The 21,998-nt window shown below is 51.4% G+C and overlaps 11 protein-coding genes across 11 annotated transcripts; 4 read left to right on the top strand and 7 right to left on the bottom strand.

Annotated features, from left to right (window-relative positions):
- Nucleotides 1-1,277: 1,277 nt before the first annotated feature.
- CC77DRAFT_995081 (hypothetical protein) lies at nt 1,278-2,875 on the bottom strand (the record flags this gene model as incomplete). The annotated part of the gene is made up of 1 exon (XM_018536453.1): nt 1,278-2,875. Exon 1 carries the CDS (start codon nt 2,676-2,678, stop codon nt 1,278-1,280), a length of 1,401 nt encoding a protein of 466 aa, XP_018382928.1. The 5' UTR covers nt 2,679-2,875.
- An 849-nt stretch (nt 2,876-3,724) lies between these two features.
- On the top strand, nt 3,725-8,146 carry CC77DRAFT_1074967 (hypothetical protein; the record flags this gene model as incomplete). The annotated part of the gene is made up of 4 exons (XM_018529218.1): nt 3,725-3,877; nt 3,993-4,163; nt 4,713-5,306; nt 5,372-8,146. The coding sequence occupies 4 exons, from the start codon at nt 3,725-3,727 to the stop codon at nt 8,090-8,092; spliced, it is 3,639 nt and encodes a 1,212-aa protein (XP_018382927.1). The 3' UTR covers nt 8,093-8,146.
- A 353-nt stretch (nt 8,147-8,499) lies between these two features.
- Nucleotides 8,500-9,912, bottom strand: CC77DRAFT_1023026 (mannose 6-phosphate receptor domain-containing protein). The gene is made up of 3 exons (XM_018525596.1): nt 9,525-9,912; nt 8,902-9,409; nt 8,500-8,802 (listed from the first exon to the last, which is right to left on the bottom strand). The coding sequence occupies exons 1-3, from the start codon at nt 9,878-9,880 to the stop codon at nt 8,644-8,646; spliced, it is 1,023 nt and encodes a 340-aa protein (XP_018382926.1). The 5' UTR covers nt 9,881-9,912; the 3' UTR covers nt 8,500-8,643.
- A 252-nt stretch (nt 9,913-10,164) lies between these two features.
- CC77DRAFT_259954 (ERG4/ERG24 ergosterol biosynthesis protein) lies at nt 10,165-12,001 on the top strand. The gene is made up of 3 exons (XM_018530893.1): nt 10,165-10,401; nt 10,460-10,758; nt 10,809-12,001. Exons 1-3 carry the CDS (start codon nt 10,328-10,330, stop codon nt 11,921-11,923), a joined length of 1,488 nt encoding a protein of 495 aa, XP_018382925.1. The 5' UTR covers nt 10,165-10,327; the 3' UTR covers nt 11,924-12,001.
- Nucleotides 12,002-12,386: 385 nt separating this feature from the next.
- CC77DRAFT_259924 (hypothetical protein) lies at nt 12,387-13,773 on the bottom strand. The gene has a single exon (XM_018530892.1). It carries the CDS (start codon nt 13,394-13,396, stop codon nt 12,494-12,496), a length of 903 nt encoding a protein of 300 aa, XP_018382924.1. The 5' UTR covers nt 13,397-13,773; the 3' UTR covers nt 12,387-12,493.
- Nucleotides 13,774-13,997: 224 nt separating this feature from the next.
- On the bottom strand, nt 13,998-15,484 carry CC77DRAFT_941950 (hypothetical protein; the record flags this gene model as incomplete). Its single annotated transcript, XM_018534828.1, has 2 exons — nt 13,998-14,825; nt 14,876-15,484. 2 exons carry the CDS (start codon nt 15,482-15,484, stop codon nt 13,998-14,000), a joined length of 1,437 nt encoding a protein of 478 aa, XP_018382923.1.
- A 464-nt stretch (nt 15,485-15,948) lies between these two features.
- On the bottom strand, nt 15,949-16,892 carry CC77DRAFT_1023021 (hypothetical protein). Its single transcript, XM_018525595.1, has 2 exons — nt 16,568-16,892; nt 15,949-16,514 (listed from the first exon to the last, which is right to left on the bottom strand). Exons 1-2 carry the CDS (start codon nt 16,764-16,766, stop codon nt 16,150-16,152), a joined length of 564 nt encoding a protein of 187 aa, XP_018382922.1. The 5' UTR covers nt 16,767-16,892; the 3' UTR covers nt 15,949-16,149.
- Nucleotides 16,893-17,056: 164 nt separating this feature from the next.
- CC77DRAFT_941832 (hypothetical protein) lies at nt 17,057-17,656 on the top strand (the record flags this gene model as incomplete). Its single annotated transcript, XM_018534821.1, has 1 exon — nt 17,057-17,656. The coding sequence occupies one exon, from the start codon at nt 17,057-17,059 to the stop codon at nt 17,654-17,656; it is 600 nt and encodes a 199-aa protein (XP_018382921.1).
- Nucleotides 17,657-17,735: 79 nt separating this feature from the next.
- On the bottom strand, nt 17,736-18,803 carry CC77DRAFT_942123 (hypothetical protein; the record flags this gene model as incomplete). Its single annotated transcript, XM_018534842.1, has 4 exons — nt 17,736-17,949; nt 18,011-18,156; nt 18,205-18,467; nt 18,515-18,803. 4 exons carry the CDS (start codon nt 18,801-18,803, stop codon nt 17,736-17,738), a joined length of 912 nt encoding a protein of 303 aa, XP_018382920.1.
- Nucleotides 18,804-19,724: 921 nt separating this feature from the next.
- On the top strand, nt 19,725-20,840 carry CC77DRAFT_1052486 (hypothetical protein). Its single transcript, XM_018527699.1, has 3 exons — nt 19,725-20,025; nt 20,081-20,504; nt 20,620-20,840. Exons 1-3 carry the CDS (start codon nt 19,836-19,838, stop codon nt 20,681-20,683), a joined length of 678 nt encoding a protein of 225 aa, XP_018382919.1. The 5' UTR covers nt 19,725-19,835; the 3' UTR covers nt 20,684-20,840.
- Nucleotides 20,841-21,561: 721 nt separating this feature from the next.
- CC77DRAFT_1023019 (hypothetical protein) lies at nt 21,562-21,991 on the bottom strand. Its single transcript, XM_018525594.1, has one exon. The coding sequence runs from the start codon at nt 21,959-21,961 to the stop codon at nt 21,587-21,589; it is 375 nt and encodes a 124-aa protein (XP_018382918.1). The 5' UTR covers nt 21,962-21,991; the 3' UTR covers nt 21,562-21,586.
- Between the last annotated feature and the right edge of the window lie 7 nt (nt 21,992-21,998).

The raw sequence follows: 21,998 nt of genomic DNA, 5'->3' as shown, positions 1-21,998 counted from the left end.
TAATGTGACAGTAAACATCCTCATACGATGCTGCAGGTTAAGCAAGATGAAGAATATCCGAGCAGCTCACTTTGCATCTCACCTTCAGGCGTACCAAACACTCTGCCAGACTGCGATGACCATGACGTCTAGCATCTGAATATGTACATTCATGTTCAATATCCGTTACGAACACCAATTTATGTATTCCCAAGCTCTTCCCCCCAGTGTCCCATGTGGTTCTCTGAAATCTTTGCCTCCTAGCCTTATTCCTGGGTGAATTACTTCAAGAAGAGCATAGTTTTTGGTACACTGAAGAGCAGCGGCCAAGCCCTGTCCTCTAATTAATGCCACAAGGTATTCCATCATGTACAAGACTTTTATGTGTTTCATCACTGACTGAAAGCGCGTCGAGCTCATCAGCATGATCATGAAGTTGGAGGTAAAGGCGCTTGTTATGATGCCATACACCGCAGGTGATCCGAAACAACTCTCCTGGCTTAATCGGCCGTTGGCAATGACAATCCCGCTACCCAAGGACATCAAGCGGTCTGAAATCTGATTTATTCGCTGTGTTGTCTCGCCTGGTCCACCGCTTTCGCCCGAAATTTCACCTGTTCGATTTGATAGATCGCTGATTGGACCGAGGGACCATCTCTCAACCTTGTACAAGTCTGTTGCTAATGTGAAGAGTGTACGCATATCAAACGGACACGTATCTTTGTCTCCTTCGAACCGTTCTAAGATACGTGGCTTGCCAAAGAAATGATCGCAAGGACGGAGTAGTACGGGCGCATGGTGTCTTCCTATATAGTCTCCTCGGCATATAGGACAAGGACACGCTGCTGAGCATATCATGACGCGTACCAACTTCTCTATGCATAACTCGCGAGGGGGACGTAGTTGATTTGCGGGCATTTGACTTGTCTACGATCGCAGTTCTAGATGGGGACTTTGCTAGGTGGGATGTACAGCACGGAACAGGGCGAAGGATCTTACATCAAATGTTGCAGAAACGCCCACGGGGTGTGAGAAACACTCGTTAGACAGCGCTCGTGACTTCTGCAAATTGGTATGTGGTGTCGCGCTGGGTGAGGGTTCGCAACATGCTACACAGTTCGCGGTGTGGTTCGTTTGAGCGACATGTCTGAGTATATGTAGGTTAATAAACGTTCGATCCATCTTTGTAGGTTTCATTGAGCTTACAACCCTACAAAATATGTGGTATACACTCGGAATATCAAAAGGTTACCGTGCCTGTTGAAACATGTCTCTGGTCCTCAGGATTATATCGTTACTTATCGCTTGATGGCTTTGTTAACACGACCGCACTCCTGCCTTAGATCTATGCGCCGCTTTCGAGACATACAGAAACTGCTAGAGATAGTTGAATGGCATGCTTTAAGCGATTCTGATTTGGTTTCCAGCAGTGTCTTTGTTGGCTTGGAGCACACTGGCACGGTCTGAGTGAGGCTCTGCACATAAGTCGAGCTAGGCTGTAATCTTGACGGTCGACGTCGTGGGACTGGCACGTTATCTACCTGCAGTTGTGTCTTGTTTACAGGCTTCCAAAGAATCTTCGGATATCGCAAACGAGCGGCCTGTGGTGGTGCCGATACGGAATGTGAGTCTAACCTTCTAGCATGCCGCTTCCACTGCGAGTGGAGAGTTTCCAAATCTTTCTTAATTTCTGGGTGGTCACTTGCCACTATCCAGGCTCCATATTGGTTCGATGATTGGATCTTAAAGTGTATTGCTGGGGCTGCGATGGCAGTTGGCCCTTGCTCCGCAACAACGCTCCAAGTCTTTCTGCGAAACCATTGCGCTATGTAAGACATGGGGACATCGCAATACTCCTTACCTCCAGCATTGTCGGCCAAGGTTTGGTCTGCCCAGATTTTGCGCATTAGGAGGTGTGTGCCTGGTTTCGTCTTATCCTGAGGGTTCATAATGCTACCAAACATGAAATGTTCCCAGCCGTAGCCCCATTCTGTTTCTGGACAATCGATTTGGATATGTGGCTCGTTCAAGTTGCCTCGTCGCAATACACCTATAGCATGGACTATTTCGTGCACAAGTGTCGTGGCGAAGAGAAAATCGTGCCGAAATTGCGCACACCGCGATGCCGTTTGGTACTCACCAGTGGAATAGTAATCACGAAAGCACTCCGCCAATTCGATCCTGCAAGAATATTGCCGCTGGAACGCCGGACAACATGAGGTGGCATGACTCGGTTTTGCAGTATCACGCATCGTGCGGGCATATACTCGCTTCGCAGGCGGTTGAAATTGGAACGAAACGCTGTGTCCGATGCAATGCAATGCTTCACGCACTCCGGCCAGGTATTGACCGCATTTCCCTTTGGACGCTTTCGCCAAGGGATCTGAAAGATGGTTCTTGTGTGCGTGGCCGACAGCGACTGTTAGTTCGCGTCCGTACAACAGCGGTATGAAAAAGGTAAGGAGAGTATCGTGGCTGATTAAATGCGAGGCTAGCTGCAGCATTTGCCGCATAGGCCCTTCACTATCAAACCAATGGAACGCGGGATGAACAGAATTATCTAAGTTTCCAGGCAAAACACTATCGTCATCTAGAAGCTTGAAGCGATCGTTTCTGTTACATGCTGCAATGAGCCCATTTATTCCGGCACTGGTCTCTGGGGCGAAGCGTTTCTGCTGTAGTGGAGCGTGTTCCGTCATGGTTTGCGAATACAGGACCAGCGTCCGGCTACTTGTATTCGAGGAGGTTCAGCGTCGTATACGTCTCAGAGGTAGACCTATCTGGGAGAGTCAACTATAACACAATGACACAAAGCCACGATACACATAAGCGAGACAACTGGTGACTGGGAAAGATGTAGACTAGAACAATGCCAAAACAGCACATTGTGCCAAATTGTTCGAGAAGAAGCGCGAAGAGCTTCAGTGGCTGATCGTCAAAGGAGCCTGATCGTTGTGAAGTCCTTGGATGTTGACATGCAGAGTCGCGATATTGATTGGCGCTTCTCAATCAAAGCCCCCACACGCAGTATAGTCGCAAAGCTAGGATGATAGATGGAACGGAAATCGTTCCGCATGCACGCTGAGAGGTGAGCAGCCGAACTAGTCGCTATCCTGTTTAGCATACACGATGTTAAAATGTGCGACGGAGCTGATAAATTGCTCAGTAGACTTGTTCGTTCTAAATTTGAGAGGCTACAGGATAGGTGAAGATACCTTAGCAACCAATCTAGACGACATTTCAGGTAGCTATGATGCTGCGAGTAGCTTGAGATCACTTCGTGTCGGTTTGATAGTGTTGGTGGGTCGCGCCTCCGATAAGCAATGGGCAACGAAGAGATCGCATCAAAATCGTGCAGTAACCGATACAACAGGTCACAGAGGAGGGGTTGTGCCGATAGAGTGCGAGCCCGCTTCGTGCAGCAACCAACGTTCTGGCTTCAAATGATGGTGAAAGTGAGAAGTCAGACAGAGCAAGACGGACGCGTCATGTGCTAGCGCGACTCTACCGTGTTCTCGACGCGATTACCCCACTCTGTCCTTCAGTGCCGCCATTTGTTTACACTGCATCTCCCTGTCATTGTAATCCATGCTTTTATTTTTGTGATTGCTCTCTCAACAGCCCCGCTACCACTGTTCCACAAGCTGCATGTACCTGCAGGGAGCTACTGCTTGAAGCGTCAACTTCGCTTCTACTGTACATCAATACACATCCACAGCACTTCGCTCATGGTCGCTCTCTAGACATGGACTGGGACGAATTCCAGCGCCGGGCTAGGAAAGTGGTTCCTGAACAGGAGCTCAAAGCACGTCGGTGCTGGATTGCTGTACTCGATCATCGCAAGTCCACCAACGACAGCTTTGAGGAAGCTGATTTCATATGGATGATCGGTCATAGTGTAAGTTTCAGATCTGCGCGTATGCTTTATGTAGTGATGCACGCAAAACAAAATTGGAAGGCGGCGAGGTCCATTTCCCGCGCATGTGTCCACCAACCCACTTACATGATCTTAGAAAATTTCGATGCAAAAGATACGGGAAACATACGAAGAGAGACAAGGATTCACAGCCGTTCAGCTCAGTTTCAAAGGTCGCGTAGTCGATCAAAACGACGTTATCAAATCTCTCTTGCTGCCGGGTGACGACCTGGTAGTCTTCGTTGCTATAGACCCGACAAACGCAACGGTGCAGCATCAGAACTGCGAACCAACATTGCTCGAGGAACAACTAACACAATCCGGTGTCACAATACACGACACTGCGACTAGTGGTCACATCACACAAACGACAAACGGTCATGCCGGTCTCGGAACAACGGGAAGAGACCTACTACCTGAGACTGCCACGACTTCCCTCAGCCCGTCCCAAGGCGCATTAGGCCGTTCGACATCGCTTTCTAGACCAGTTCTTTCTCCATCATTGACACCAAATTATGCCAGTGCATTGAGTAACGTCCCGCCTGTGGGAGACCTGGCCAGGCACCCGTCATGGTACCAATCACGAATTTCTACTCTGCAACCTGTACAGGAAGAGTTGCCTTTGTCATCACAGCGATGTAACAGCGTATCAAACACACCGCATCTTTCAGCAAATGCGTTCCGCGAGACAAACTCGCTGAAAACTATTGCTGCAGGCATGGACAGCGGAACACCTACTGTCAAGATTGAGCATCTAACGGCAATGAGTGACAACGTTCACATTCAGGAAGAAAGACAATCTTCTGCTCCTTTTCAGAATACATCAGTTCTCCAAAATGGTAATGTTGAGCCGGAGAACAGCTTTGAACCTATCAAAATATTCAAGCGGGCGATCTCCCCAGAACTGAGTAGGAGAGAAGAGTTAGGTTCTATTGATCGTTACATTCGCTCAGTCATCGAGCTCCAGGATCCTGACGCCTTGGAGACTGGTGTCTCCACATCCCTCAAGATCCTGGCGCAACTAAATGAGAAATTCTCTCAATACTCAACCTCTAGCGCAGAGGCTGCTTCGTGGGTACAAGCTATTGAGAAGGTTCTTCCTCAGTCGGAGCGAAAGCGCACTGTGGTCGGTGTGGTAGGTAACACAGGAGCTGGGAAAAGCAGTGTCATCAACGCTATGCTTGACGAAGAGCGTCTTGTCCCGACCAATTGCATGCGCGCTTGCACCGCGGTGGTAACTGAAATGTCGTGGAACAACAGCACCGACCCATCATCCAGATACCGAGCCGAGATCGAGTTCATCAGCCCGGCAGAATGGGAGAAGGAACTTACGGTTCTCTTGCGCGATTTTCTCTCCGAGAATGGTACACTTTCGCGCGAAGCGCAAGATCCCAATTCCGATGCTGGCATAGTAAGGAACATCCTCGTGAAAACTGCATGTGAGACATACACTGACTCCGTACACGTACCTTCTAGGCATGGGCGAAGTTTCATTCTGTCTATCCTACGATTCCCAAGGATGCTTTGGGCGCGTGCGATGTCCCTTCGCTGATGTCCGAACGAGCTGTTGTCGAGGTGCTCGGGACGACGAAAAGGATTCACGCAGCCGAACCGCAAAACTTCTACCAGAAACTCCAGGGTTATGTTGACAGCAAAGAGAAGATTTCCAAGAAAGACAGGAGCAAAGAAAAGGTATCCAAGAAAGACAAGAGCAAGGAAAAGGCATCCAAGTCAGCTGTTCAGATGGAGTATTGGCCGTTGATCAAGGTCGTGAAGATCTATACGAAGAGCGGTGCCCTATCAACAGGCGCCGTAATTGTGGATCTACCAGGTGTCCATGACAGCAACGCTGCAAGAGCTGCTGTTGCTCAGGGATATATGAAGCAATGCACTGGCCTATGGATTGTTGCCCCTATCAATCGGGCCGTCGACGACAAGGCTGCCAAGACCCTTCTCGGGGACTCATTCAAACGACAGCTTAAATATGATGGCGGCATCTCGAGCGTTACATTCATATGTTCGAAAACTGACGACATCTCTGTTACTGAGGCAATTGACAGTCTCGGACTCGGAGAACAAGTCACAGAGTTTGAGGAACAACAGGACCAATACAACGAGCAGATTAAGAAGATCCAGAGCAAGACTGCAGATTACATTGAGTCGCGAGAGGTCTACAAGATTGCAATCACAGGTGCAAGCGAGGAAATTGAGCTCTGGGAAACACTACTAGAAGAATTGGAGGAGGGGAACCCAGTGTTCACACCGCTGCCGAAGACCCACAAACGCAAGAGGGCTGGCTCAAGCAAGCAACCACGCAAGAAGAAACAGTTTCTCGATGACGATACATATGACGACACAGACGACGGTATTCAAGATACCGATCACAATGAGTCTGAGAGTGACGATGAAGTGATATTCCAGGCCGAGAGAACACGTCTATCCAAGGGTGACATCAAGGAAAAGCTCAAAGAGTTAAGGGAAACGGAGAAGAACGCTAGACGTGAAGAGAGGCAGATCAAGCGCTCTATCGACGAGTTGAAGCCTCGAATTCGCGAACTGAAAGCGAAAAAGGCTGAGATCAAAGCAAGCATTAGTCGTATCTGTATTGCGGGCAGAAACCATTACTCCAAGTCTGCTATTCAGCGAGACTTCGCCACAGGCATCAAGGAAATCGACCAAGAAAACGCAGCCGAGGAAGACGAGGACAATTTTAACCCTGAAGTAGAAATGCGCGATTACGACGAGGTTGCTAGGTCGCTTCCAGTCTTCTGTGTCAGCAGCAGAGCGTACCAGAAGATGTGCGGTCGCATGCAAAAGGATGACGGAGTGCCAGGGTTCGTCGATCCGCAAGATACGGAAGTTCCGCAGCTCCAAGCTCACTGTAGAAAGCTTACTGAAGGTGGGCGCATTCAGACCAGTCGCGCGTTCTTGACGACCGTATGCCAGATGCTGAACACATTCAGCCTCTGGACTTCGGATGACGGAACAGGCCTGCAGATGACAAAAGAAGAGACCCAAAAGCAGGTCATTCACTTACAGCAGAGGCTCAATGAGTTGACAAACGGATTGGAGGCAGCAATTCGTACTTGCGTCAGAGAGATGCGATCAGAGTTGCAGTCTCAAATCTTTGACAAGCTTCCAGAGCTCATCAATGAGGCTATACATACTGCGCCAGCAACGGCGTATGCTTGGGGTGACAAGGACCAAGGCGGTCTGATGTGGGCATCATACAAGGCTGTTGTTCGACGCGACGGCGTTTTCCAGTCTGCAGCCGCCGGTCATCGTGATTTCAACGCTGATCTTGTGAGTCCTATCAAGATAAAGTTAGCAACAGGTTGGGAACGAGCCTTCCAGGTGCGTCTCCCGAAAGCCGTTGATACGTACATCAAAAACTCAAGCACGCTTCTACATGGGTTCCACGAAGCTATCAAAGAGTACACGAAAACCAAGGGTGTCACTTTGGCCAACCTCCCAATCTTAGAGACACAGATCGGCAACTTTGAACAGCTCTTCAAAGATCTTGGAGGTGCCCTTCTTATCCAAATGACTGAGCTCCAGCGTGAAGCAAACCGCGATTTCACACCCTGTATCGCAAAAGTTATGCATACCGCCTACAGCGCGTGCACCGATGAGTCTGGCTCAGGACAATACAAGCGCATGAAAGAGCATATGGCAAACTATGTTGATCAAGAGCGAGACAATATGTTTCGTGAAGTGCTCGAAACTGTCGTCAAGCATCTCGACGACTTGTGCAAAGCACTGCAAGAGTCCATGGAGGCCAAAGCCGATGAGATCCTTGTTCTTATGAACAGGGACTACACTCGGGTGCTGGGTGGTGTGGATGGTAGCCAGCCCGTTTATTTGCAGTCGAAGGAAGCTAGTGAGCTCAGATCAGAGGTCAGAGAGATCTTGGAGGGCGTCAGTGCGCAGTTTGAGCCCATCGCCAATGCGGATATTGCACGAGATGAGGCTGCGAAGACGAACGACGCGTGCAGTGAAGGAGAAGAGCGCAGCAACGTCAATGCGCAAGAAACCCGGAGTATCTTCGATTCTACTCATGAAATTGTTGAGGATGCTGTCGATGGAGCAGATTCAACGAACATCCAGCCATCTGTTAAGAAGCAGAAGGACGACACGGTCACGAAACATGCTAATCTACGTGCCACAGTTGAGGACGACATTGATGAGGCGATGTAGATCGTCTCGCAGCTATGGCAACGTAGCGGCGTGTTAGCTATCAGTGACCTTACTGCTTTCAATCCGCTGCATTATACCCCTGGCGTGTGTCGATTTCTTGAGCGGGCGTTCAACATGGATATGAGTTCACATATCGGCGAGTTGATCCGATGGGTTTCACTTTTACGAGTTGCGGCCTCATGCGGAGAGTGCTGGAAAGTATGCTCTTTCGATGAGCGTTCAGGGAGCAGACTAGAAATCTTCCCTGCCATTTCAATCGGTGCTTCTCCAGTATGTTTAGTGTCGGCTTTGGCCACTGGCGAGCTCTCGTTCGTTGGCCGGCCAGAGACATGCCCATCTTGTAGTAGTATCTTACTGATGCATCTCTTGACTAATCTTTCTGACGGCTTGTGCACTTGTGAATGTGATCCCAAGCAGTGTATGCTGCATGCTGTACTTTCAGACCAAGTATGCTAGTAGTCTATCGTTTGTGCGCTCCTGAGCGACTAATTGTCCATTACCAAACCCCAAAACGCCGCGTCGTTATGCCGTTTACCAACGTACTGCCCCATTTAATCGTCCCACTCCTCATCCAGGTTGTCTATCAACCTATCCTCATCTTCGTTCCTGCGTCCTCTTCGCCCACTGTCCTGGCCAAGCGAGACACGGCTGTAGCCCCGGCGGGAAGGCATAAAGCGCGCACACGAGGAAGTAAGAATGATGAACATGTCCTTCACGATGTCAGCAACACCAACAAGACATTTGTAAATGTGTCATCACCACCGTGCGCTATTACTACTCCTTCTACGACAACATCGGAGTAGACTTACAGAGAAGAAGCGCCAGATACCTGCCCACATGGCGTAGTTGGGCAGCTGTCTCCATCCGCGCTGGTGCATGACTGTGCGCTGGTAGACGCAACCACCAGCAAAGTATACGAGCACGGCGATCAATACAATGACACCAAAGACACCACCAGGGCCTAGAGCTTGGGTGTCCTGATGTACACCACCGCATGCGAAGGGTGAGCGGCCCTCGAAGAAGTATGAGCAGTCGTCTACTGCAGCGACGAAGGATACACTAGTTTTCGCAAGCGGGTCGTTGTCACAAAGTAGAGAGATAATGGTGGTCTTGCGACGCTCGGCATCTTTCTTGGGTTTCTTCTTGTCGCCGCCATCCTTATCGTCGTCGTCGTCGCCGTCGATGATCTCGCGGGTGTCGAGAGAGGTGGGCTCGAGCGTGCGCTTGGACTTGGAGGACAGAGAGGGGCAGAGCGAGCCACCGGTGTAATTGAGAATGAGTTTGCGACCGCGGAAGATGGGCTCTGAGTTCTCGAGACTGAAAGTTGTAAGTTGTTAGCATTGCGCCTCAGTAAATGTTCCTGCCTGGTCGCAATCAAGCATCTCGACTGAGACCCCTCCATCTTTCCCCGCCGTATAGAATGCAGACTCACCCTATCGCCCATTGCTTGTCTCCTCTCTCGTAAAATGCACTGACGTTCTTCCACAGTCCCTTGTCTAGATCCTCCACCTTGTCCAACTCCTCAACTACCGGTCCACAGAAGTTGATTGTGAAGTTGGCATTGTAATCGTAGCCCTTGGCATGCCAGCTGCCCTCGTCGCCCTCCTTCTTGCTGTTCTTCTTGCCATCTGATTCCGATGGTGGAAGGCGCCGCATGGGGTTTAGGTCGAAGAAGCGCTCGGATGTGGGCGAGATGACGGTACATGGCTTGAGCTGTTTGTCCGAGGCGGCCGCTGCGAATGAGCCCGACGCTGCCAGAAGCAGGAGAGAGTGGATTAGGGATATCATCGCGTAGTTGATGATTGGCGCACTACGCAATGCGAGGGTCGAGGCGTGGTGACGGTGGAGGTGGAGATGATACGATTGTTCATGTTCGCAACACGTTGGCTTCCGGCGCCGCGCCCCCATGTCTGGGTGCCTTGCAGCGGCAGGAACCTCGGGCGGTAAGGCCGAAAGGGGTTAGACTGGCCAAGACAGCGTGTGCGCGTCATTACGGCTGCAATGCATTCCGAGATCTTTCCCATCGTCTGATGTGCTCAGCCTCAATCATCGCTATATAGAACACTGCATCCGTAGTCGTCTTTGGTTCAGGCGGCGCGACAATCACCATCGGTGAAGACAAGAATTGAGAGAAGGAATCCTTGTTGTGAAGACGCGACCGGACCCCTATTCGTCGACCTTGCTTACTTTGCGACTTTAACCGCGCAAGGAACGCGACAAGGCGCATTCGAAAACATGTCGAAAGCAAAGACTGACAAGGCGACCAAGTCCATTGCCGAGGAACCTCATGGTTATGAATTTCTAGGACCGTAAGTTTATCCACGCATGCTGCGAGCCTTGACGACCACAGCGCTGACCACATTTCAGCCCTGGAGCTTTCATCATCTCCTTCGGTCTTCCGGTTTTGGTCTATGTCTTCACATTCCTGTGCAATGACATCTCTGGATGCCCAGCCCCTGTTCTACTGCACCCGCACAGCTTCAGCCTTGAACAGCTGAAGAAGGAGGTAGGATGGCCTGGCTTCGCTGGTCTGATCAACACGCAAGCTTTTCTTGGTACCTTAGGTTACTACTTCTTGAGTCTGGCTCTTTATCGATTCCTTCCAGGCCAGGAAGTCGAGGGAACGGAGCTCAGGAGTGGTGGTAGGCTCATGTACAGGTTCAATGGTATGTTCATCCCATAGGAATCTTCTTTCCTCAAAGCTAATAAGATACAGCCTGGAACTCTGCTATCTTCATCATGACTCTCCTTGCCGCTGGCACCATCTCCCACGGTGCGGAGTTCCCCGTCTGGACCTTCATCACTGACAACTACGTCGGCATCCTGACAAGCAACATCCTCATCTCCTACTTTTTGGCCACTTACTGCTACGTCGCTTCTTTTAGTGTCAAGCATCCCAAGGATCCCAACATGCGCGAACTTGCTGCTGGTGGCCGTACCGGTAACATGCTCTACGACTGGTTCATCGGACGTGAGCTGAACCCCCGTATCAACCTGCCCATCTTTGGCGAGGTAGACATCAAGGCTTGGTGCGAGCTTCGACCGGGTATGCTTGGTTGGATCATCCTCGACCTCGCTTTTATCATGCAGCAATACCGCAACTTTGGCCGCGTTACTGACAGCATTATCATTGTCACCGTCGCCCACACTGTTTACACTTTCGATGCGCTGTACATGGAACCCGCTATCCTTACCACCATCGACCTTATCGCTGATGGCTTCGGTATGATGCTTTCCTTTGGCGATCTTGTTTGGGTCCCTTTCACATACTCTATTCAGACTCGCTACCTATCCATCTACCCAGTTGATCTTGGCCCCATGGGAGTTGTTGGCGTGCTGGCCGTCCAGGGTATTGGCTACTACATTTTCCGCTCAGTCAACAACGAGAAGAACCGTTTCAGGACCAACCCCGAGGATTCGCGCGTCAAGCACCTCAAGTACATCGAGACTGCTGCTGGTTCGAGACTTCTTGTCAGTGGCTGGTGGGGTATGGCGCGTCACATCAACTACCTCGGTGATTGGTTCATGAGCTGGAGTTACGTCCTTCCTACCGCGATGTCTGGTTACCTCATCAAGAACGCTGCACAGTCTCCCATCACTGCCACTCAAACCGATGCGTACTTTTTCAAAGACAGCTACGGCAAGTACGCGGTGCCCGGCGAGGCTAAGGGCTGGGGTATGATCTTCACCTATTTCTTCATGGTGTACTTTGCCATCCTGCTCATTCACCGCGAGCGTCGCGACGAGGAGAAGTGCCGCAGAAAGTACGGCAAAGACTGGGACCGCTATGTCGAGCTTGTTCCGTGGAGGATTGTTCCCGGTATCTACTAGAAGGTCCTTGTTCGGACTTTCAAGGGGATGGAAAGGGTGGGTGTGACGCTACCGTACGCTGCGGTTGAAGACGTGCATCCGTTACATTTTTGTTATGTATTTGTAAAAGAAAACTTGGGATGGAATGCTACCGCGAGATCGGTTGAAGACATACATTCACGCAAGAGTAAAGTATTGGGTAGGAGGATGGAATGCTACCGCCCAGTCGGTCAAAGCCATACATCCGCATAGGCTTAAGGGTAGGAGGGAAAGGGTTGCAACGCTATCGCAAGGACGATTGAAGACGTGCGCCGGAATCTTGAAGATACGTAGAGGAGCATGTAGCGCTATCGCTCTCGAGCGATCGAAGACGAACATGCCAATTATATAATGTTTATTACACGTCTCATAAGGAATAGTCCAAAGTGTAGAGGGAAGTTGAAAATTACTATACTAGTCGTCAAGATGTCGCTGACCAGCAGCCAGCAAACCAAATAAAGCGCCTTACACTATCATCTATAAACTAAACAAAAAGAAGGCAAGGCATAATCTCGTAGTGGAAACGTTGGATCATAATCGTCATCGTCGTCATCATCGCACTGCAGCACCCTTGCGATACGTCCTGGTCTTCTCATCCCATCCGTCATCCCCCAACCTCCTACTACCTCCATGGCTCCTCCTTTCCTTACTTGTTCCGTCATAGTCACTCTTGCTCCTCGTGTCAGCGTACTTCCGACCACCGTATCCACCTAGTAATAGCCCCGCTGCAGTGCCCAACCCAGGGAAAATCGCGTCCCCGATGATGGTGCCTGCACCTGCGCCGAGGAAGGTATCTCTGTTCTTATGCTTCTCTTCATGTGCTTTGTCATATGAGTGGGTTTTCCTAGGCTTGTGTCTACGGTGGTCGCGATCGCGGTCGCTGCGGTCGCGGTCGGAATCGTAGTCGCGGGTTGAGTGGCTGCGGTGTCGACCATGGTGTCTGCTGTTGCTGTGGCGGGGCGGCGAATACTCGTCGGAATCGGACATGGAGCCTAGACTTGTGCTGCGATCTGAGTCTTGGTCTGCGAAGCGCACACGTGCAGGTTGCGAGTGGCTTCTGTGGTGTTGGAGGGGAGCGCCTAAGTAACCGTTGTTTTGAGGGGGTGCTTGCTGTGGTTGTGGCATCGGCTGCTGATGAGGGAAGTAGCCTGCCGGTGGTGTTTGTGGGTATGGCGCTGTCATGGCTTGAGCATTCTTCTCAGGGTAAGGCTGGTATTGTTGTTGAGGTGGATAACCATGTGGTTGTTGCTGCGGTTGCTGAGAGTATGCTGAATAGGACGGAGGAGGCGTATTCGCATACGCAGGATTATGAACGTTTGGTTGCGGGTAATGTTGCGCAGGTGGTTGTTGATATTGTGGCGGCTTCTGTGGCTGAGATGAATATGGGTGTGGTGGGTGACTGCCTGGCAGTTCTTGCGCAGCCTGCGTTCCGAGGTAATATTCTTGGGCCGCCATCTCTTGTGGTCTTTGGAGATTTCTTGCAAAGAGGTTTGTCACTGTCGGGAGGCGAAAATAACGGTACGACAGATGGTATTAGGTGTATGTGTTGGGAGATGTTGCAAACCGTAAGAGATGATAAGATCACAAGGCCTTGGCTAGATAAATACCAAGAGCGCGTGCATCTGTCACCAGTCCATACAGAGTACGCTGTTCATACGTCATTTGATCAACGGATCTACTTTGGGTTGCTTAGCATGCAGCTCGGCCTGTCCGGGGAGCTCGGCAAGCTTGTCGGCGCGAGGCTCACAGGAGGCAGACCTATGGCAAAATCCGGAGAGAAACGTCCACGAGTTTCGGTTGCGCAATAGACAGCTGACGTGATACAAAAACAATTGGAAAGCTTTGACTCGGAAGGAATTTGTGGTTACGCTAAGGTATTGGTAGATATAGTGCCCGTGGGCTGGGTATCTTGATCATGATGAAAATGCGTCTACCAGATTGTGCTTGACGCAACGCCACACTAACCAAACGCCAAGAAAGAAAGAGCAAACTCCCGCTCCAATGAGCGTTTTCAACGAGACTCTGCCTATGCAATGCAAGCAGCTGGGCAAATTTCTCAGGACTTCGTCGTCACGCCTGTAGTCACAAGCGGAATGTTCTGCGCTTCAGCATCGTCTTGCTGGAGCCCATAATCCCTGCGCATGGGCACGCCTTCGACCTTCTTAACGTTCTTGCCTTCGTGCCACATCATGATGCCTGCAATACCTGCCACTATGCAGCCTAGCGCAACGAAGAGGCCAGTAGCCCATGACGGCCTCTCAATGCGGTTGTAGTGCCACATGTAGAAGCACAGAACGATCTGGAAAAAAGTGTTCCATACATTGTTCCAAATGACGAAATCCATCTTCCAACTCTTAGTGGGCGGCGCGCGAATCGCCGTGGGGGGTGGGTCTGGGATCGCCTTGACGGGTATTGGTACAGCTGGATCTTCGGGATCGACAACGGTCGCATCTGCTCCGTCAGGCAACCGATCTGAGCCCGGAAGTCGAAACCATCCCCGATGTATCCCAGCAAGGCGTCGAATGCCCATCTCTTTGCGCTTCGATCCACCAATCCTCCAACATGCCCAATAGTATAGATCACGGAACCGCCAAGGTGCTAGACCAAATCCTGTAACGCAGAAGAGTGCATTCAAGATCTGTGAGTCGTACTCGACCCACTTCCGGCGCGGAGAGTTGATGTCGTCACAGGTAGGTGTACACATGGCAGGTGCGGCGTTGCAAAGAAGGAGGAAGAGCATGCCGCCCCAAGCGACAACGTTTAGGCTGTAAAGTGTAATGAGAAATCCGGCGGGGGTCAGGAACCACTTCCAGAAGCTTTTGAGACCGATCATAAACGACTGGGTCCATGGCAGCTTAGGTGGTGGTACGTAGCCGTTGGCGTACTGTCTGACTGTTAGCACGAACATGTATGAGAGAGCAGGAGAAGACGTACATGGCCTGAAGAGGTCCTTTTTGGCTGGTGCGGTCTGTCATCGTCGAGGTGTTCTGTCCCAGTTTCGGAACTATGCTTCGATTGCACGCCGGCCACAACATGCTCGTCATGTCCGTCGTACCCCGCTGCTTGCCGTGTATCCTCTTCAGTCAAGGCAGGAAACGGCTCTGTGTTCAACGCATTGCTCGAAGAGACCTTGCGCTGACCACCGAAGTACGGGCGCTCAGATTGCTCGGTGGGGGACGCGGCATTGGTGGAAGTACGCGACCGCTGTTCGGCTTGACTTGCTCGTGAGCTTGCTCTCTTCCGTTGTGTATCCTCATTCCATCCATCAGAACCAAAAGAGCCCTTTCGGATGTCTGATAGCGAGGGGGCTTTGGCGGCTGTAGTTCCCGTAGCTGCCCACATGCCAGGCGGAGGGTTCACGTCCATAAGTTTTCCGGTCGCAGTACGAATTCTATTCGAGACGGTCGAGGCATTGGTCGAGGTGCGTTCGCGCGTCGTTGCAGAGGGTGACTCTACAGTAGGGCTCGATGCGTTGGGGCTGCGAAGGCCTTCGGGCTGAGGGAACGGCACCGGCGTTGGTACGCTACTATTCTGAGAAGCCATGGTTGCCAGAGGCAGGTCGCGCGTTTGCGCCTGTTTTGTAGGGGAGTCGCCCCGTTCAAGCTTGTGTGCGGCTCAACGTGTCAGCCAAGGTGGTTGATCGCTGGTATGGTTGGCAATGATGCAGTGCCTTGGCGGGATCCTTGCTTTCCGTCTAATATCACTTGGGATGGTATATGCGTATTGGTACGAAACCTGCTTCGAAGAATAACAGGAGTTGTATCATCAACGACATGGTTGCGAATGTGGGATTCCTTATAGTTGTTGACACCGGCGTGATGGGAAGGAAGTGGCCTAGATTGTCGCCGAAGCGGCTCCTGCCAACCCCAGACCCACTGACGTGCAGCGTCAAGCCACCCGCTAGATCGCTCTTTAGTATACGAATACGCGTAGAGGTGCTTCGCCACACATCATGGCGTCGCTGTAAACGCGTCAAGGTTAGACTTGCGAGATAACTCATGAAATTTGTGCAATGCTGTTTATTCGTTTATATTTTGTATCTAGTAGGTTTTTGCTCGGATGCTCCACCCACAACAACCCATCTGTTCGCATACTTTGAGTTTTGCCGAACGGAGTGGCTCCGACGCGACCCAACGCGATCATGGCACTGAATGCTAGTCTGGACAAGCCCAACGCCCTACAGACTACCCCTTACCCAAGCTCCATACTTACAGGAAAGCTAGCGCGCCAGCAATAGCGACCACAATTGGGAATTCGTGACCCATGGCCAAGGGCGCGGCAGCATTCGTCGTCTGCTCTGGTAAACCAGAGCTAGTTGCACTCGCGCCCGAACTGCCGCTCGAAGAAGCGCTAGGTTCAGGTGTCTCGCCCGCCGGAATCGACATGACACCACTAGACTCTTGAGGGGGAATTGACACGTCCGTTGCACTGGGCATAGGAACGGGAGTTGTAACGACAGACTCTGTAACGGGTGGAATCGATACGTCTGTCACGCTAGGCATAGGGACAGGGCTGATTGAGCCGACAGACTCTGTTTCTGTAACGGGTGGGATGCTCATCATGCTACCGGTGCCTACCAAGATTAGGCTTGTGCCAGACTGTGTTGAAGAGAAGGTATTTGCTTACATGGCGGGCATGGAGGCTGCACGCAGTCCATATAGCAAGACCATGGGTCCGGATCAGCAGAGGTCTGAATGGTAAAGATTGCCTCCGACTCGGGCGTGGGACTGACGAATGGCGAGGTCGCGACCGAGGGCGTCTCTTCTTGGGCTGCGGCAACGCTAGCCAGAAGCAGTAGTGTGGGGATGGAGATTGCTGCGAGCATGATGACGGCTTCTTGAAGATGATACCGGGGTTGAACGTTCCTCAACAAGTTCGAAGGAGTCTTGACATGAAAGCAGCCACCGTGGGCAAGGTATAAGAATGTGTGCTGTCTGCTGCCTAGGCCGCGTCGCCGCTTCCCATAGTTGCTCGGCTGCCCTCATATGACTGGTGGGGTGTCTTTCAAGATCTTCGCTCCTTCCGCAACCGAGTAGCTTCCTCTCCCCCCCAACGCCGTGCGCAACCTTGCACCACCAATAAACCCCCAGCACGACTCCGCGCCCAGCCTCCATCATGACGACGTTTTCCGTAAGACCAGACATGAAACATGCCATCGCGCCATCCCCGCTGCAGACTTTCGTATCAACGGGTGCCGAGTCAGCCGCAGGGTCAAGCCACCTTCCGAATGAGATATCGCTCGCCCGCCAGATACTGCACAACCTCCAGTACCAGCACTATTGGTCCGACCTCCACGTACACACGCACTCACCGACTACCCACGAGCCTCTTCCCCGCCCGCTGGTCTCTGGGCTTCCCCCGCAGCGCCTCTACGTCCACCCCGATGAGCAAGTCGAGCTACTGAAGAAGGCCGACCGCGAAAGGAAGGCGCGCGCCGAGGGGGAGGCAGGTGGTTTGGAGGTCAAGGCAGAGCCTGAGCGCGAATGGATACTACCCACAAGGCTGAATGAGAAATGGACGCTGCGTGGATTGGCCCAAACCTTCGATGCCCTCACTATGGTACCGCATACTCCAGACTCGTCAACCACAGTAGAGGAACGCCCGAGCAATCCATGGAGGACAACCAAGCGTGTATTATTGGCATCGGTAGATACGGACAGTACAGTTGTCTACTACATCGTGCACGATGGCGTCGTCAAGCCTCGCCAGAACTGAGCAAGAGATGAAGCATACTATTATAGACGACAAAGCACTGCTCGCCCAGTCCACTGACACACCCAGCCTCTGCGCTCCCTCATGGGATCTCAGGAAAGATGAAGTCTCCCGGCTTCGGCATCTCGTAGAACCGGCTCATGTTCACCTCTGTCTCTGGCGGAAGCTGGTGCGCTTCCGCCCACTCTCGAACCGCCGCAAAATCTCGGCATCGATGCTTCGTGTTGAAGTCGACAAACGGCGTTGGGTTTGGCTCAGTGTCAGCCTGCCACCACACTTGACCAAGCACCCCGACACTGAACGTGGGTGTACCAAGTCAGTACATGTCTCACATGCAGTTCGCATAGGGATACTTACTCTGGATTGCACTGCAGAACCTGCCTCAGGATATCCAGGCAGTGTGTCGTGTGTAAGCGCACAATGTACTCGCTGTTGATGAAAGGGCCCTTTTTTTGAGACTTGTAGTAGTCAAAATTCCAATGCAGTGTCTTGCGGAGGAGGTTCTTCAAATTTCAGTGACATGTTACCAGCGGACCGCTTCTGCTGCTTACCAGACAGTGTAGGTGATGAAGGCCTTCGACGTTAGCTGGGAAGCCACCACCATACTCTTGGCTGACTTTGACTTGATCGTGGCGCAGCCCCGTCCGTTTAGCTTCGTCTTCGGCTATCACCACGCTTCGATAATTCACACCCAACGCGTCCCATGCAGCGTCAACCTCCGGGCCTGCCGGCTGTCGAAATGCGTTCTGGTGAAGGAAGCTCCCGTTGAACAACTGCGTATGCCAATTCGGTTGCACATCTCTGACAACCGGAGCTATCTCTATTAGTGTCCTATTCCGTCTTCGTTCGTTTGTTACATACAGTATCGCGAAACATGGTGAATGCAAAAGTCATCCGGGTCGGTTATCAAATTTGATCCGTTCACTGTGAAGGCTATCCACATCGCTGCGCCAACATACACAATGGTACACGCTATGAGAGTTCTGACTGCGACTTGTACATCGCGACTCGATCGTTCGTTTGCTTGGGACTTGAGAGTCAATGATGTTGACGAGGATGAGCCGGGCAAAAGAGTGTCGTCATCGTGGCTCTCCGAGTCGCGCTGCAATAGACGCTCGTGCCGAGGACGGTTACGAAGGATGTCGAACATGACGAGACTGTACAGTAGATGCACACGTCCTAGTTCCGGGCATCGATCAAGAACGATAAGACTGGAAGACAAGATCGAGACAGATATGTACTTGCAGCGAGGGGTGCAAGGCTCTTCAATTTCGTTCCCCCTACAATCTCCCAAGTACTACAATCGGTGCAAATTAGACGTCAGCACAGCAATTTCAGCCGTGTATGACAAGTAGTAACACTGTGATGGCCGTCAGACATGTCAAACACGTTAGTCGTGTGATGCGAAAAGCGATTCGTCACTTTTCTCGCAGTACCTGATCCTGTTATATGTTCATAATTGACGTTAGCAAAACTCAGTCTATTTCATTGGAGCATCTGTTACCTCACTCGTTACGATGGTACGGCACTATTGAAGAACCTGCGTAAAGGTATCTCAACACTAGCAAAATTTGACTGAATGACTTACTTCACCCTCTCATCATCCAGAGAAGTTCGGCGCTAGACATGAGTTGAGTTTGCGATGAGCAAGCCTGTACTCTGAACTAGCTGCTGCAACTGAGTCTAGGCATACAACGCTGACTTCATAGCAACGATACACAACTACCCTCATCTCCCGGATTCTACTATCCAATGAATAGCTGTCATCACCGGTATCACTTGTCTTGTTTACAGGGCATCGATGCAGCTAGCACTATAGAGAGCATTTGAACCATGGCTTCACGGAACTCGGGCCTAACATCTCTGTGCCAAACTCACCTCTGCGCAACCCGACGCAACACCTTCATTGCATCTGCGCAAGCTACTCCGTATGTGCGACTTCTCTATGCTTACGATAGATGTGAACAAACACAATATTACGCGCATGCGGATGGAACCTTACGCCATGTGCGCTACAGTCGACACATGCATCGAGGTTGTGCTGAATGCCAACCGCAAACGACATGTACAAAAGGGTGACTCCCGTGTTGAGGACAGGCAGTCATCTTTGACCTCCCCTTGAGATCCCCTTTCAGAGATCCATTGACACATTCAGTACTTATCCACCCGACCATCTTCTGTCATGCATCTCGTCATCGTCGTCGTGGGCCTCGTCGCCCTGACGGTAGCTGCGCCACTCGAAAAGATCAGCGATACCGAGATGCACCAGGCTCAGGATAAAGACTACACCAAATATGCCGGATACCACCCATACTACTCTTACGGGCCGTACTCCTCTGCAGCCGAAGCAGAAGCAGCCAAGACGCAGCAAGGTGCATCCCATACTCGTTCCCATCATACATCAGGACACTTCTAACCACCTAACAGGATCAGAGGCTGCAAACATGAAGCGAGACGACACACAACCCGTAGTGGAAAACTACGCCCAATATGGCGTCTACTACACTACCTACGACCCCTATCCATCAGAAGTGGAGGCTGCGGCAGCGAAAGATGACATGGAAAAGCGAGGTTATTCCTGCTACGAGACATACACTCCTTACTCTGCCGCTGTCGAGGCTGAAGCCGAAAAGGCGTCCATGGCCAAGCGTGGATATTCCTGTTACGAAACATACACTCCCTACTCTGCTGCGGTGGAAACCGAGGCCAGGAAGATGGATGCAAACATGGCTAAGCGCCATATGTTGAGCATGCCCAAAGATATGATGGATAATATCGCGAGCAGCAGTGTAAAACGCGACATGCCCAAGGAAGTGCAGGCTGCTGGTGATTCCTGGTACAGGTCGTACAAGTAAGCTTGCTGCTTCTCTCTCCCCACTCTCACTTCTTTCCGTGCGCACTCTCCGTCAAGCTTCAGCCATCATCCATTGCTTGCGAGCACACAATCTGACATGCCTTACGTACAGCCCTTATTCAGCTTATGGCGCCTACCACGGCGTTGCTGAGACTGAAATCGCCAAGACGGGATAGACTGACACCTACGCAAAATCGGCTATTGAAGGTAATAGGTGGTCGAGGAGGAAGAGGGAAAAGATGCACATTCGCAGTACTTGCTTTTGCATAGTCGCTGTCGCTCCTTTCTTTGTGCTAGAACTCTAGGTGCTCTTCAACGGAAGAAATAAAACAGATCGCTCTTTGTTCCTCTTTCAGGATTGTGCGAGAGGTTGTGAGCGGGTAGTTATTGTTGTGACCAGTGGTTAGGCTAGCGCTTGTGGTTACTTGAAGAACACCCAGTACCACGATACCGCTATACGTGCCATCTCTAAGATTCATAGACCTGATTCAGTTGACCGGTCGTCGCGTATGATTGTACAGACGGTTGCCCCATTCTTTCGCTACTGAGGTGTGCATAGCCTCGGGTAATGTTGTATGCGACTCTCACGGGTTTGCATGCACACATCATATCTCGTACTTGGGACAAACGGCAGCGGACGAGCGGATCAGTCGTGAACTGAGGGGACGACCTTGCGTCTATATCTGATGTGTTCGCTGTGATATACGAGTGGTCAAGTATACAGCACGAGATGTTGAAGGAATATGGATAAATCGACCACTCATATTGTAAGAATGACATGCAAGGATTAAGTGGAGAAGAGCGGCCAGCCAGGACAAATGGAATTACGAACGAGGAAAGATGGTTATCTCAAATCATCGAGCGATTCCAGGACCGTGCTCCCCGAAGCCAGCTAGAAGGCCTGTCATGGTTCAGTCCGTAACATCAAAACTGGGTGCAGGGGGTTGGTGTCTCCAAATCGATGACGTACCCACTCCAAAAGTCGACAGGCGCCCATCTCTGATCCCAACCGCCAGCATATATGTAAGCGCATCTATTACTGAAACGCATTCTTCCGGTGGTGGTGGTGGTCGCGTCGCCTACTTTGCAAACGGTCCACTCGCCCAAGTTACGTAGTAATCATTGTGCACAACCCTCGTGATGCACCCACCGTACAGGTCCAGGCAGCATCGTGGCATCAGGCCTAAGCGACTGGCGCACCGTTTTGCGCGAGAAGGCGGCGTCGGAGATTGGATACAAGTGGTCGAATCGGAAAATAGGACATATGGCTTATATAGAGGCGCAATGAAGAACTCATATACCTCGCGTGCGTCTAACGTGTCGTAACGTTGAACAGGGCGGGCGCCCCGCAAAATAGCGACCACCTGGCACACGACGGGTCCCGCCGTCAAAGTTGCCAGCCACAGTGCGCTCGTCTCCACGGAGACATCCGCGTGATATGCAAAAGCCCGCATCGAGTTATACAAGATATATGTGCTTATGAGGCGCCTC

Source organism: Alternaria alternata (genome assembly GCF_001642055.1).
Source record: "Alternaria alternata strain SRC1lrK2f unplaced genomic scaffold CC77scaffold_18, whole genome shotgun sequence".
Classification (NCBI taxonomy): Eukaryota; Fungi; Ascomycota; class Dothideomycetes; order Pleosporales; family Pleosporaceae; genus Alternaria; species Alternaria alternata.
Note: the sequence above shows the minus strand (reverse complement) of the source record. Positions and strands in the feature narration are given on the sequence as shown.